This window comes from Trachypithecus francoisi, unplaced genomic scaffold (assembly GCF_009764315.1).
Source record: "Trachypithecus francoisi isolate TF-2019V2 unplaced genomic scaffold, Tfra_2.0 Lachesis_group13, whole genome shotgun sequence".
Taxonomy (NCBI): Eukaryota; Metazoa; Chordata; class Mammalia; order Primates; family Cercopithecidae; genus Trachypithecus; species Trachypithecus francoisi.
Window position 1 is genome coordinate 79,805,999 of NW_022681458.1, and position 14,617 is coordinate 79,820,615.

General features: G+C 37.6%; 3 protein-coding genes and 1 long non-coding RNA gene across 5 annotated transcripts in view; 1 reads left to right on the forward strand and 3 right to left on the reverse strand.

The window, feature by feature from the left end:
* Positions 1–14,617, forward strand: part of KCNH7 (potassium voltage-gated channel subfamily H member 7) — a 498,464-nt gene that overhangs the window by 44,217 nt on the left and 439,630 nt on the right. The gene's annotated exons all lie outside the window — the stretch shown is intronic.
* LOC117094940 overlaps positions 1–14,617 on the reverse strand; it is a 28,608-nt gene that overhangs the window by 2,621 nt on the left and 11,370 nt on the right. The window lies entirely within an intron of this gene.
* Positions 12,700–13,960, reverse strand: LOC117094935 (glyceraldehyde-3-phosphate dehydrogenase-like). Its single transcript, XM_033231291.1, has one exon. The coding sequence runs from the start codon at positions 13,390–13,392 to the stop codon at positions 12,907–12,909; it is 486 nt and encodes a 161-aa protein (XP_033087182.1). The 5' UTR covers positions 13,393–13,960; the 3' UTR covers positions 12,700–12,906.
* On the reverse strand, positions 13,495–13,977 carry LOC117094936 (glyceraldehyde-3-phosphate dehydrogenase-like). Its single transcript, XM_033231292.1, has one exon. The coding sequence runs from the start codon at positions 13,786–13,788 to the stop codon at positions 13,495–13,497; it is 294 nt and encodes a 97-aa protein (XP_033087183.1). The 5' UTR covers positions 13,789–13,977.

Sequence of the window (14,617 nt, forward strand, 5' to 3'; positions counted from 1 at the left end):
TACCTCTTTGGTTAAATTTACTTCTAAAGTTTTTTGATGTTATTGTAAAGTGATTGATTTCTTAATATTTTTATTTTTATTTTAAGTTGAGGGGTACATGTGCAGGTTTACTATATAGGTAAACTTGTGTCATTGGGGTTTATTGTACAAATTATTTCATCACCCAGATATTAAGCCTAGTACACATTAGTTATTTTTGCTGATCCTCTCCCTCCTCCTACCTTCTACCCTCCAATATGTCTCAGTGTGTGTTGTTCTCCTCTAGGTGTCCATGTGTTCCCATAATTTAGCTCCCACTTTTAAGTGAGAACATATGGTATTTAGTTTTCTGTTCCTGAGTTAGTTTGCTAAGGATAATGGCCTCCAGCTCCACCCATGTCCTTGCAAAGTACATGATCTCATTCCTTTTTATGGCTGCATAGTATTCCATGGTGTATATGTACCACATTGGGTAAATAATAAAATTAAGGCAGAATCAAAAAGTTGCTCAAAACTAATGAGAACAAAGATACAACATACCAGAATCTCTGGGACACAGCTAAGGCAGTATTAAGAGGGAAATTTATAAGATTAAATTGCCATATCAAAAAGTTAGAGAGCTCTCAAGTTAACAACTTAACATCACAACTGAAAGAACTAGAGAACTAAGAGCAAATAAATCCCGAAGCTAGTAGAACACAAGAAATAACCAAAATCAGAGCTGAACTGCAGGAGATTGAGACAGACACACACACACACACACACACACACACACACACACACATACACATACACACACATCGTTCAAAAGATCAACAAATTCAGGAGCTGGGTTTTATTTTTAAGTAAATAAATAGACTGCTTGTTAGAGTAATAAAGAAGAAAAGAGAGAAGATTCAAATAAACACAAGGGGGATCAGAAACAACAAGTGGGACATTACCACTCACCCTATAGAAATGTAAACAACCACCAGAGAATATTATGAACAGCTCTATGCACATAAACTAGAAAATCTAGAAGAAATGTATAAATTCCTGGACACACATACACTCTAAGACTGAGCCAGGAGAAATTGAATCCCTGAACAGACCAATAATGAGCTCTGAAATTGAGTCAGTAATAAATAGCCTACTAACCAAAAAAAGCCAGGGCCAGATGTATTCACAGATGAATTCTGCCAGATGTATGAAGAAGAGCTGGCACCATTCCTGCTGAAACTATTCCAAAAAAATTGAGAAGGAGGGATTCCTCCCTAACTCATTCAATGACCCAGCATCATTGTGATACCAAAACCTGGCATAAACACAACAAAAAAGAAAACTTCAGGCCAATATCCTTGATGAACATTGATGCAAAAAATCCTCAACAAAATACTGGCAAGCCAAATCCAGCAGCACATCAAAAAGCTTATCCACCATGATCAAATAGGCTTTATCCCTGGAATGCAAGGTTGGTTCAACATAACCAAATCAATAAATGTGATTCATCAAATAAACAGAACTAAAGACACAAACCACATGATTATCTCAATAGATGCAGAAAAGATTTTCACTAAAATGCAGCACCACTTCATGTTAAAAAAAAACTCGATAAACTCGGTTTTGAAGGAATATACTTCAATATAATAAGAGCCATCTATGACTAACCCACATTCGCCGTCATACTGAATGGGCAAAAACTGGAAGTGTTCCCCCTGAAAACTGGCACAACACAAGGATGCCCTCTCTAACCAATCCTATTCAACATACCATTGGAAGTCCCGGCTAGGGCAATCAGGCAAGGGAAAGAAATAAAGGACATCCAAATAGGAAGAGAAGAAGTCAAACTATCCCTGTTTGCAGATGACATGGCCCAATATCTAGAAAATCCCGTAGTCTCAGCCCAAAAGCTTCTTAAGCCAATAAGCAACTTCAGCAAGGTCTTGGGATACAAAATCAATGTGCAAAAATCACTAGCATTCCTATACACCAACAGTCAAGCTGAGAGTCAAAACAGGAATGTAATCTCATTCATGATTGTGACAAAAAGAATAAAATACTAGGTACAAAGATAAGTAGGGAAGTGAAAGATCCCTACAAGGAGAACCACAAAACACTGCTCAAAGAAATCAGAGGTGACACAAACAAATAGAAAAACATTTTGTGCTCATGGATAAGAAGAAAGAATATTATAAAAATGGCCATCGTTCCCAAAGCAATTTGGAGATTCAATGGTATTTCTATTAAACTACCATCAACATTCTTCACAGAACTAGAAAAAAACTATTTTTAAAGTTCATATGGAACAACAACAACAAAAAGCCCAAATAGACAAGGCAATCCTAAGAAAAAAGAACAAAGCTGGAGACATCATGCTACCTGACTTAATTTCTTTTCTGGATAGTTTGTTGTTACTGTATTGAAATGCAACTGATTTTTGTCTGTTGACTTTTTTATTCTGAAACTTCACTAAATTAGGTTTTAACAGATTTGTTGGTATAGTCTTTAGGGTGTTCTTTATATAAGATAATGCCATCTGTGAGTAGAGACAATTTAACTTCTTCCCTTCAAATGTGGATGCTTTTTATTTCTTTTCCTTGCCTAATATTTCCAGCTAAGATTTCTAATACTATGTTGAATACGAGTGGTGAGAATGGGCCTCTTGGTCTTAGTTCTGGTCTTAGAGAAAAAGTTTTCAGCATTTCGCCATTGAGTTTGATTTCAACTGTGGATATGTCATATACAACCTTTTTGTGGTTGAAATACATTTTTTTCTTTAATTTGTTGAGAGTTTTTATTATGAAAGAGTTGTGAATTGCATCAAATGCTTTTTATGCATATATTAAGATGATCATATGATTTTTATCCTTCATTCTGTTAATGTAGTGTATCACAATTTTTGATTTGTGTATGTTGAGCCATCCTTTCCTCCTCAGCATAAATCTCACTTTCCTATGATGAATGATCCTCTTAATGTGCTATTCCATTCAGTTTGCTAGTATTTTGGTGAGGATTTTTGCATCTATGTTTATTGGTGATATTGGCTTATAATCTTTTTCTTGTAGTGTCCTTGTCTGACTTCGATATCAGGATAGTGCTGACCTTGTAAAATGAGTTTGTATTTTCTCTTTAATTTTTTGGAAGAGTTTGAGAAGAATTTGTATTTTTTTCAGAGGTTTGGTAGAACTCACCAGAGAAGCCATTGGTTTCTGCATTTTTCTTTGACGAGAGATTTGTGATTACTGCTTCAACTTTTTTCTTATTAATTATTGTTCTGTTTTAATTTTCTTTTTCTTTATGATTCAGTCTTAGTAGGTGTGTCTTTCTAGAAACTTATCCATTTCTTCTCAGTTACCCAATTTGTTTGTGAATTATTATGCAAATAGTATCCTGTAATTCTTTATATTCCTGTGATATCAGTGGTTATGCTTCCTTTTTCATTTATGATTTTATTTAAGTCATCTCTTTTTTCTTAGGTAATCTAGTTAAATCTTCTTAAAAAAACAACTCCTACGTTTATTGATCTTCTCTGTTGTTTTCTAGTCTTTATTTTATCTCTGTTCTAATATAGTTTGATTTTTTTCTGTTCATGTTTGGCTTAATTTTGTTTTGCTGTTTTCTTCTAGCTCCTTAAGGTGTAAAGTTAGGTTGCTTATTTGAAATCTTTATTTTTTCTTGATGTAGGTGTTCATTGCTATAAAATTCCCTCTTAAGAACTGGTTTGCTATATCGCATAAGATTTGATATGTTGTGTTTCCATTTTTGTCTAGAGATATTTTTATTTCTCTTTTGCTTTCCTCTTTATTGGATATTCAGGAGTATGTTGTTTAATTCCAACTTTTAAAAAATTTTCTAATTTTCTTCCTGTTATTGTTTTCTAATTTCATACCATTCCGTTCATGAAAGATCCTAGACATGATTTCAACCTTCTTAAATTTGGTAAGCCTTGTTTTGTGGCCTAATCTATGATCTATCCTGGATAACGTTCTATATGTGCTTGAGAAGAACGTGTATTCCACTGTGGTTGAATGGAATGTTTTATATATATATCTGTTAAGGTTCATTTGGTCTATAGTGTTGTTCAAATCCAATGTTTACTTATTGATTTTCTACCTGGATGATCTGTTTATTGTTGAAAGTGGGTTACTAAAGTCTTCTACTATTATTGTATTGCTGTTTATTTCTACCTTCAGTTATGTCAATTTTTGCTGTATATACTTAGGTGCTTCAATAAATATTGTAAATCTGTTAGCAAATGATGTTGGCTATATGAATTTTAATGGTCTTGTCTTTTAACTTTTATATTGAAGTCAAACATGATCTACACACCACCATCACGGTATTATAATATTCTGAATTTGATTATGTTCTTACTTACAGTGAGTTTAGTATTTTCATGTTGTTTGTCTGCTTTTGTTTCAACGTGAAGAAGTCACTTTAGCATTTTTGTAAAGCAACTGTAGTGATGAACTCCCTCAGTCTTTGTTTGTTTGGGAAAGTATCTCTCATTTTTGAGGAAATCTTTGCTAGATGCAATATTCTCAGTTGACAGTTTTGGATTTTTTTTTTCTTTCTTTCTTTTTTTTTTTTTTTTTTACCAGTACCTGGCTATATCATCCCATCATTTTCTGGCATCAAGGTTTCTGCTGAGAAATCTTCTGATAGTCTTATTATGGTTCCCTTGTATGTTATAGGTTGCTTTTCTATTGCTTATTTATAATCCTCTCTTTGTCTTTGACTTTTGATAATTTGACTGTAATATGTCTCAGTGACAATCTCTTTCTATTTGATCTATTTGGGGTATTTTACATTTAATGAATGTAGATATGCATCTCCTTTTCCAGATTTAGAGTTTTCTGTCATTATTTCTTTTAAGAATCCCTCTACCTATTTCTTTTTTTTTAGTTTGTTTCTTCTTGGACTTAAATTACACATAATTGGTTCACTTGATGGTCTCCGATAAGCCCTTTAGACTTTCTTCCCTCTTTTTCTTTATTTCTTTTTGTTTTTGTTTCTCCAATTAGGTCAAATGACCTGTCTTTGAGTTTACTAATTTGTTCTTCTGCTTTATCAAGTCTCCTACTGAAAGCTCTTTAAAGAATTTTCAATCTTATCTATTGTGTTCTTCAACTCCAGAATTTTTGATTGGTTCTTTTATATGGATTCTGTCTCTTTGTTGAACTTTTAATTTTGTTTTTTATTGTTCTCCTGATTTTTATTTCAGGTAGTGGTGTTCTCTTGTAGCTTATTGAACTTCTTTAAAATGATTACAGATGCTTATCAACTTATGATGGGGTTATGTCCTGATAAAACTACCATAAGTCAAAACTGCATGTAATATCTCAATCCACTGTAAAGTCAAAAAATCATAAGTCAACCATCATAAGTCAGAGACTATTTGTATTTTTAATTTTTGCCACACAGTTCATGGATTTTCATTTCTTTAGGATAGGCTATGGATGCTTTAATTTTTTTTTTCTTTGTTGGTGTCATGATTCCATGATTATAAGCAATCCTTTTGGCCTCCCCTTGGTATCTGACCATTTGAAGAATTGGGGTCCTCCTCTACTCTTTACATATTGTGTTTGGCAAAGAAAGCACTTCACCAGTCAGCCTTTCCAAAGATTCTAGGTAGATAGGCTGAAGTGTCTGCAGATAACCTTGCTGCTGGAGTCCTTAGGTGGCTGGCCTGGTGCCTAGGTCAGCAAGCATGTGGGCCTGGAGCCTTGGTTCACTGGAGTAGGCCTGGAACTAGGGTCATTGTGGGTGGTCCTGGAGCCTGTGAGTCTGTGGGTCTGTGAATGCCAGCCTAACACCAGGGTCTACTGAGATGGGCCTGGAAACTGAGTATATAGCATCTGAACTGATGTTAGCTGGACCTGTAGTCTTAGTCAATGGGGGCCGGGCTGGCCCTGGGCCAGGTCTTCTGCCTTGATCCATGGGAAAGACTTAATCATGAGTCTGTGGAATTGCCAGGCACTGCAGTCTATTGTGGTAGTGCTGGCATCTGCATACAGAGGGGTTGGCCTGATGTCTGTGATTATGTGTGTGGAACTAGGTCCAAGATCCATGAATACCAGTCTCAAGCCTGAATTCATGGATGCCAGCCTGGTGCTCAGGGCCACAGAGGCTGGCCTGGCATTAGGTTGGTCCTGGATCCTGGGGCTATAGAAGCCACCTGGAGCCTCTGAGTCTGGTGTTGCACTGGAGTGGGCCTAGAGCCTGGGTTCATGGCGCCAGCTAGAATCTGGGGCTGCAGGAGCCAGCTTGACACTAAGGTGAGCCTGGAGCCTGAGTCTGAGGAGTGGGCTTGAGTTCTGGGTCTGTAGGCACTGGCCTGGAGTCTGAATCCATGGAGGATATCGTACACATGGAGCCTAAATACACAGGTGCCAGGCTGGAGTCTGGGACTGCCCAGGCCAGGTTGAAACTAGGGCAGGCCTATTGCTTGGGTCTGCAGGGCCTAGCCTGGCTCCAGGGTTAACTGGAGAAGGCCTGATACTGAGGTTCACTATGGAGTCATTGCTCAATCCATTCTTCTCCCCACATGCAAAAGGTATAATTCTCCATGTTGTGCTGCATGGTTTTGGGGGAAGGTTGATGCAGGTAATATAAAACTGTCCTCCTTACCATCCGCTGTGCATCTTTTCTTATTCTTGTGCTTCGCTCAAGTGCTGTAATCTTTCACCTGAGTTCCATAGAGAGTGCGAAGGTATTTTCAGGTGTGGATGGTTGTTCAAATGGATATTTTTGTGAGGGGAAACTCCCATTCTACCATGTTACTGATGATACCCCTCTTCTTACTTATTTGTTTTTAAATCATGCAGCTTAAAATGCTGAACATCTGAATACCTCCCCAAATTAACCTAGGTCATGTTCAGTAAATTTAAGCATGCTTGTGTTAGACAGCAGCTTACATTTAGAATTTTTATAATTGAAGGCATAATTAAAAATGCTTTAAATACACTGAAACTTTTTGAAACATTTTCAAAGATATTACACCAACATTTATTTAAACAGAATCTATAAAAATCATATGCATTTTAAAATTTGTTTTGTTTATACTAGAAGTACAAGCTCGAAAAGTCATATTCCCAGGGTCCAATATCTCGCTTTGTGACTTGCTTATTGTGTGGCTTGGACAACTGGCTTACCTCTGTGCATGTTCTCTTATCTGTAGGATGGGGGTAATTGCAGCTACACAATGGAGTTTAAGTAAGAAGGCGTTGACATATGTCAGGCTCATGAAACAGTACCTGGCACACAGTAAGTGTTCCAAGAATGTTGGCTCATACTAGCAGTTTTTTTTTTTTTTTTTTTTTTTTTTTTTTTTTTTTTTAAGACGGATTCTCACTCTGTTGCCCAGGCTGGAGTGCAGTGGTGTGATCTCGGCTCACTGCAACTTCTATCTCTCTGGTTCAGGCAATTCCCCTGCCTCAGCGCCCCCACTCCCCCGAAGTAGCTGGGATTACAGGTGGTAACACTACTTTGGATACACTATTGTTTTGGATATTTTCAAATTATCCACTATTGTTTGGATAAACTCCCCCCGCCAACCTGAGCCCGAGTAGCTGGGATTACAGGTGCATACCACCATGCCCTAGTTGTTTTTTTTTTTGCATCTTTAGTAGAGGTGGAGTTTCATCATGTTGGTCAGGCTGGTCTTGAACTCCTGATCTTGTGATCTGCCCAGCTCAGCCTCCCAAAGTGCTGGGATTACAGGCGTGAGTCACTGCACCCAGCCCATACTACTAGTTTTAACTCAAGTTTGTCAAACCATGGAAAGGGGGAGTTTATTAAATAATTTGAAAAATTAATAGTCTAATAAGAGTGGTGTAGTTACAATTCAGTGTCCATTCTCAGGAGATGGTAAGTAGCACTGGTCGTAGACTCTTGTCTGAAAACTTGCCCCCAAAAACCACACAATCAAAACAGTCAACAAGCAACAACAACAAAAATAAAACAAAAATGCACCCCCAACTGCAAACAAAAAACAAAAAACAATTCCACAGGCAGACTGAATAAGGAGTAATAGTGGAAAACAGGAGAAAATCCAAAACACAGAAAGTCTTCCTTTCTAATTCACTTATTTGAATATTTAAAGCAAGTTAGATTTGCGTGACTGAAAAAAAAACTCCAATGAAGAAAATCAAGACAGCCCAGTAGTAGCAAATTATTATAAAAAAAGTAAAGTCAGTGAAATGTTGTAAAACTTCCGATGTAAAATATTAAGTGGTCATGATATAGTAAACACTAATACTTAGCAAGAACTGTAATGATAGAATAGAAAGAAACAAATAGAAAAGTAAGAGCTTTATTAAAGCATTATATTTAAGACTGTCAATCTCAAGAACAGACATTGCTAACTGGTGTATTTAGCTAAATGTGATTCATATCAGTCAAAAAGACTGATGTCTCTTGGTTTATCCTGTTTGATGACAAGCTAATATTTTCTTTCAAAAGTGTAATATATGTATAGTTAACAACATTTTAAGTTGATTCTGAAAACTAAATTAGGAAATAGTATGGACCTATCTTTGAATAGAAGAGACCATCCTTATTGGACTCATGTCAGCTATCACCGGCAGATTGAGAGTTCCAGTTGTGAGAGGTCTAAGGAATAACAACTCCCTTCAAAACAGCTCCACAATGGCTCCCTTTTCGTCATCCTTCATTGAGGAAAATGAAGACCCTCGTGGTCTGGTCATAATTGCTGTGGAGGTTAACTAGCAGTTAAAAAGCGTTACAACCCCTGATAGTGTAGAATTAACTCTATCATAAATTAAATGCTTCTAAAATATTACGGTGACTAGTATGGGAAAATTTTGTCAAAGATTTCTTTTACCATTAAATATTTGCCGAAATTATCCAAAACAATAGTGTATCCAAAGTAGTGCTACCTTCTACGATCTTTAGGAAAGGAAAGGAATCTAACACGTAATATCTTACTCCATTTGATCCTTACTGCAATTCTGTAGGTGAAGTAAATCTTGGCTTTATTTGTGGATGAAGACAATGAAACTCAGAGAGATATTTGCCCAAATTTGGCAAGTTTGCAAGCGGTGGTTCTTGAACCTGGAGTTCCCTGGCTTAAGCTCCTTCCACTATTTGATGAAATTAGGGGGAAAAAAAGAAAATTTAACCTAAAACCGCTGAACAAGAAGTTAATTCTTCAGTGCTTATTTTCAGTGGCTATATAGTTAGTGATAGGTGAATTAATACATCTCTGGTAAGGATTAAATAATAAAATATTGGGGTCAGGATTATTATTTCTATACCTAACATGACAGAGGTTGAAGGAAGGAACACTAGTGGTCAATATGCCAGGGTCCACACTGTAAATCAGTCAGCTACTGGCTCTGAGGAAGTGGTCAAATTATTTAACCTGTTGGAGCCTCCAGGTCATATAAAAGCAGCCCACAGGATGATCATGAAGATTAAATAAAACAATGTGATAGGGAATCTTGAACATCGATGAGTTCAATAAATCATTGCTGACTTTGAAACAATAGTATTAAGTAGCATAAATGTTTTTCATTTTTAATTTGCTGAAGACTTCCACTGCCCTTCTACGGGCAGTCTGTGTTTTACAAAATCCAAATACTATATTATAAAACATATATAAATTCAGACTAAATGGGAGTTCTACATAAATCAAAATCATGAGAATTCCTGAAACTTGTTTTTTTTAAAGGATATCAACATATATTTTATTCAGACATCTAGTTATTAACTCTTTGAACTGCAACTAGAGTGGACTCAATACATTTAGAAAGGAGAAATCCTGAAGTCAGAAATCACCAGAGAATAAGCAGACTTTTTTTAACATTTCAAATTGAAACATCCAGAAATATTCTCTTTAATATAGGTTTCTTATGTTCGAGACTCAGGTATTAAAGGAAACTATGTTGAGTTTTAATGACATCTTTTTGTATTCGTCATCTTAGAGATGTTGTCTCTAGAGGATACTGCTAAAAGGATTGGCAAAACAAATTTAAGAGAGAATATTTAATCAGTCTAGTCTCACGTTGTCTTTCCTTCAGAGAGTGTTTGCTAAGGCATCAGACTAGCAAATATATCTCTGTCAACATCTGCTCTCATTTTCCAAATTGACAGCATTCGGAAGCAGAAGTTGGGATTAAATGTTATTCTTAAACCTTGGATCAAGCTATAAAACCACATTCCGTCTGCTACAGAAAAGTCTTCCTGAAAACATCTCAAAACATTGTTGGCCTGAGCCAAATATGTCCTACAAAGGATGTAAGTTTGTTTTCCAATTTTCCAAACTTGCCCATATTTGCCAAGTTTATCAAACGTTGAAGCAAATGGATGTTTTTCTGCAAATGCACTATTTCAGGCAGGTCCAAGCAGGGGGAGTCACTAATGAGTGTCATGGGATAAGGAATTTATTATCACAATTATATCTTACACAACTCTGGAAGGAGACATGAAAATGAAGCCCAACTATTATTATAGTTTGATCATCAGAAAAGCAATCTAAGAAACCAAGCAGATCCAGCTACCAGGTGGGTCTGCCAAGGAAAGCTTGTAGAGACATCTGTAGGAAACTATTGCTTCTGATATGTTATTACCTTTGTGGCTCCACAGTGAAGCACTATGTGGTGGCCCTAGGCACTGCTGGATAACAGAAATATGCTGGATGCGTAGTACAGAAGAGTTATGATGGGCTAGGACCCACCAGGTGTCTCTGCATCTGTCCATCACAACATCTGACTGTGACGACCCTCAGAGACTAATTGCTACTCAACTACTCACTTTCACCTCCCAAATCTCACACATGCTCCTCTTACCGTCAACTTAAAATAATTTGAAGGGGAGGAGATTTGGGGAAACATGATTTCCAGCTTAACCAGATATATAGTGCTCCATCCTACAGGCTGTTGATGCCTGTTCCATGGATGGCCTTGGTGAGGATCCTTCAGTGTCCCTTTGAAGCTTTTTAACTTTATTGTCAGAACAGTGCAACAGAAACATACTCAGAATCATTGCTTTTCTTGATACTCAGATGTTTTCTCTTCTTCATTAAATCTCTCTGGTGGCTCTGTTTCTACCCTCATTATTAAAGCCAAAGTTCTTACAATGACCCACAAAGTTTGAAGGTTGGACTATTTATTTGGTCTCTGGTCTTGTCTCCCAACGTTTTCTCTCTCCTTCCCTCAGCTCCAGCCACACTGGCCTTCTCATTGTTTCTTGAAAATGTCAGACATGCTCTGCTGTAGTGCCTGTGCAGTTGCTGTTCCTGGAATGCCTTTCTCCAAAATAGCCACATGACTCATTCCATCACCCCTTTCTGGTCTTTCTTCAAATGTCGAATTCTCAGAAAAGCCTTTCATGGCAGTTTTATTTAAAACTGTGCTCCTTACTTCCTCTTCACCTTTCCTGTTTTATTTTTTTCCCATTGTCCTTTTCATTATCTAACTACAATGTATTATATATGTATTTTGTATGCTATCTTTTCTCGCATACTAGAACATAAGTTCAGTAAGGAGAGAGAATTTCATCTCTTTTGTTTACTGCCATGTATGGCATATGAGGGTGGACAAAATCCAGTAGCAATGTTACTAGTATGTGTTGAATGTATTTAATAAAATAGAGTTACAAAATTGTTTGACCTATTTATAAGAATTATGTATGAGTTTTGTATTATGAATGCAAGGTCTATTTTTAAATGCCATATTTCAAAATTAATAACACTAGAAAAAACTAAATTTTAGTCAGTTTTTCATTCTGATTTTCATCTCACTAGTGGGGAGACCTGCAATGTGAAGAAATATCCATGGAATTTATCTAGCTTCATAATTTCTTTTGTGCAGGGTATTGAAATAGCCAGTCACTAAAGCAAATTTTCTCAAACATTTTAAGCAATGTGTTCTCTGCGTGAAGGCTTGAATTAGTCGTGTTCTAACTGACCCCCTGAAATATTAAGGATTGAGCTTAGTGACTTATGGGAAAGACAGTCTAAAACCAAGTATCTAGATTTATTTGCTGATTTCTTACATGTCAATATGTCGACACTAATCTTTAAGGACCCCATGCTCAAAAAAGTATAATATATGTAATGAAATCCAAAAACACCTTTACTTACCACATCACTGCTCTCTCCCCTGTTACTACTTTCATATTTTTTCCCACTTTCAATCTAATTTTCACCGTCTTCATTCTCTTCCACTAGGTGTATTTGTTTTCATTCTCTTAGATTATCAGAATATGCATAAATTAAGTTGAAAGCCAATAAACACAGGGATTTGGTTAATAAACATAGGGATTTAATAAACATGTAAATGAATGTTAATAAACAACCTGAATTCAGTCTCTGGCCTTATTGCTTACTGCAGCCTGACATTGTGAATTCTTTTTATTTCTCTTAGTTTCATCTGTTAAACTAAATAAAAAATTAATAATAATAGATGCTATCTAAAGAGGCCTTTATGAGGATGAGTTAACGCATACAAAACATTTCCCACAATGCTGTAGACATAATGCACACTAAATTCATGTTATTATCAATATCATTATTTATAAGTGTGAATATACAATTGGTATATAATACTTCAAATCTCTGGTTCTCAGTTTCCTTAGAAATATAATTAAAAATTAAACTAGAGTATCTTTAATCTCTATTTCAGTTATATAATTCTAAGTCTATAATATATAGATTGGGTGTGTAAGTGGCCATATTTGGATATATAAAATAGGATATAATCTCTAGTGAATTATTTCTTTTTTTTTTGGCTGAGCACAGGGGATTTTATTGATGGTACACGACAAGGTGGGGCTCCCTAGGCCCCTCCCCTCTTCAAGGGGTCTACATGGAAACTGTGAGGGGAGATTCAGTGTGGCGGGGGACTGAGTGTGGCAGGGACTCCCCAGCAGTTAGGGCCTCTCTCTTCCTCTTGTGCTCTCGCTGGGGCTGGTGGTCTAGGGGTCTTACTCCTTGGAGGCCATGTGGGCCATGAGGTCCACCACCCTGTTGCTGTAGCCAAATTCGTTGTCATACCAGGAAATGAGCTTGACAAAGTGGTCGTTGAGGGTAATGCCAGCCCCAGCGTCGAAGGTGGAAGAGTGGGTGTCGCTGTTAAAGTCGGAGGAGACCACCTGGTGCTCAGTGTAGCCCAGGATGCCCTTGAGGGGGCCCTCTGACGCCTGCTTCACCACCTTCTTGATGTCATCATATTTGGCAGGTTTTTCCAGATGGCAGGTCAGGTCCACCACTGACACGTTGGCAGTGGGGACACGGAAGGCCATGCCAGTGAGCTTCCCGTTCAGCTCAGGGATGACCTTGCCCACAGCCTTGGTAGCGCCAGTAGAAGCAGGGATGATGTTCTGGAGAGCACCGCGGCCATCACGCCACAGTTTCCCGGAGGGGCCATCCACAGTGTTCTGGGTGGCAGTGATGGCGTGGACTGTGGTCATGAGTCCTTCCACGATACCAAAGTTGTCATGGATGACCTTGGCCAGGGGTGCTAAGCAGTTGGTGGTGCAGGAGGCGTTGCTGACGATCTTGAGGCTGTTTTCTTAATTCTCATGGTTCACACCCATGACGAACATGGGGGCATCAGCAGAGGGGGCAGAGATGATTACTCTTTTGGCTCCCCCCTGCAAATGAGCCCCAGCCTTCTCCGTGGTGGTGAAGACGCCAGTGGACTCCACGACGTACTCAGCACCAGCATCGCCCCACTTGATTTTGGAGGGATCTCGCTCCTGGAAGATGGTGATGGGGCTTCCATTGATGACAAGCTTCCCATTCTCAGCCTTCACGGTGCCATGGAACTTGCCATGGGTGGAATCATACTGGAACATGTAAACCATGTAGTTGAGATCAATGAAGGGGTCATTGATGGCAACAATATCCACTTTACCAGAGTTAAAAACAGCCCTGGTGACCAGGCGCCCAATACGACCAAATCCATTGACTCTGACCTTCACCTTCCCCTTGGTGTCTCAGGGATGCGCTGGCGATGCAAAAGAAGATGCGGCTGACTCTGGAACAGGAGGAGCAGAGAGCCTAGTGAATTATTTCTTAAATTAATTAAACGATGATGGTAATTTAACATTATATAATTTTACCAGTTTAGTACAGTCTTTTTATGTGACAGCTGTTCCAACCTTAAAAGGGATCAAATCATATTAATTCTAAACAGTACACTTTTCGAATGGAGTCATTTTTGTTTAGAAACTAGTCAAAATAATGTCTACTACAAGAAATCTCATACTTATAAGTACATTCTATCCTAAAAGTTGTTGAGTCAATTGTTTGGAACTCTAACACATTTTACACATAACTAACTTTACATAAGGTTAGACATGGGGGCTGTGTCGCCATGCTTGAGAAAAAATTAGTTCAATTAGTAAAATATAAGAGGGTAAATAAAAATGATTTTGCAGAGTCTGAAAGTTGTGTTTGGACATTGTCAGAAAACTTAGGGCACTGGGTTGTTATCTTTAATAATATTTCTGCCTCTACCCTTAGAACTCAAGGATTCTGTTTCCAGATATTGATTGCACAACTACCCCAGCACTGACTGGCACACTGTTAATTGAGTGCATCCTTTTTTGTAGTGGTAGTAAATGATTAGGGAAAAATCCCTACAAATGCTTCAGTATAGAATGTGTTGCATAAATGATGACACAATCATGC

Excerpts from the sequence above, each read along its gene's own strand:
- LOC117094935 (XM_033231291.1), bottom strand. The coding sequence starts at position 13,392 with ATGACCACAGTCCACGCCATCACTGCCACCCAGAACACTGTGGATGGC.
- LOC117094936 (XM_033231292.1), bottom strand. The coding sequence starts at position 13,788 with ATGGTTTACATGTTCCAGTATGATTCCACCCATGGCAAGTTCCATGGC.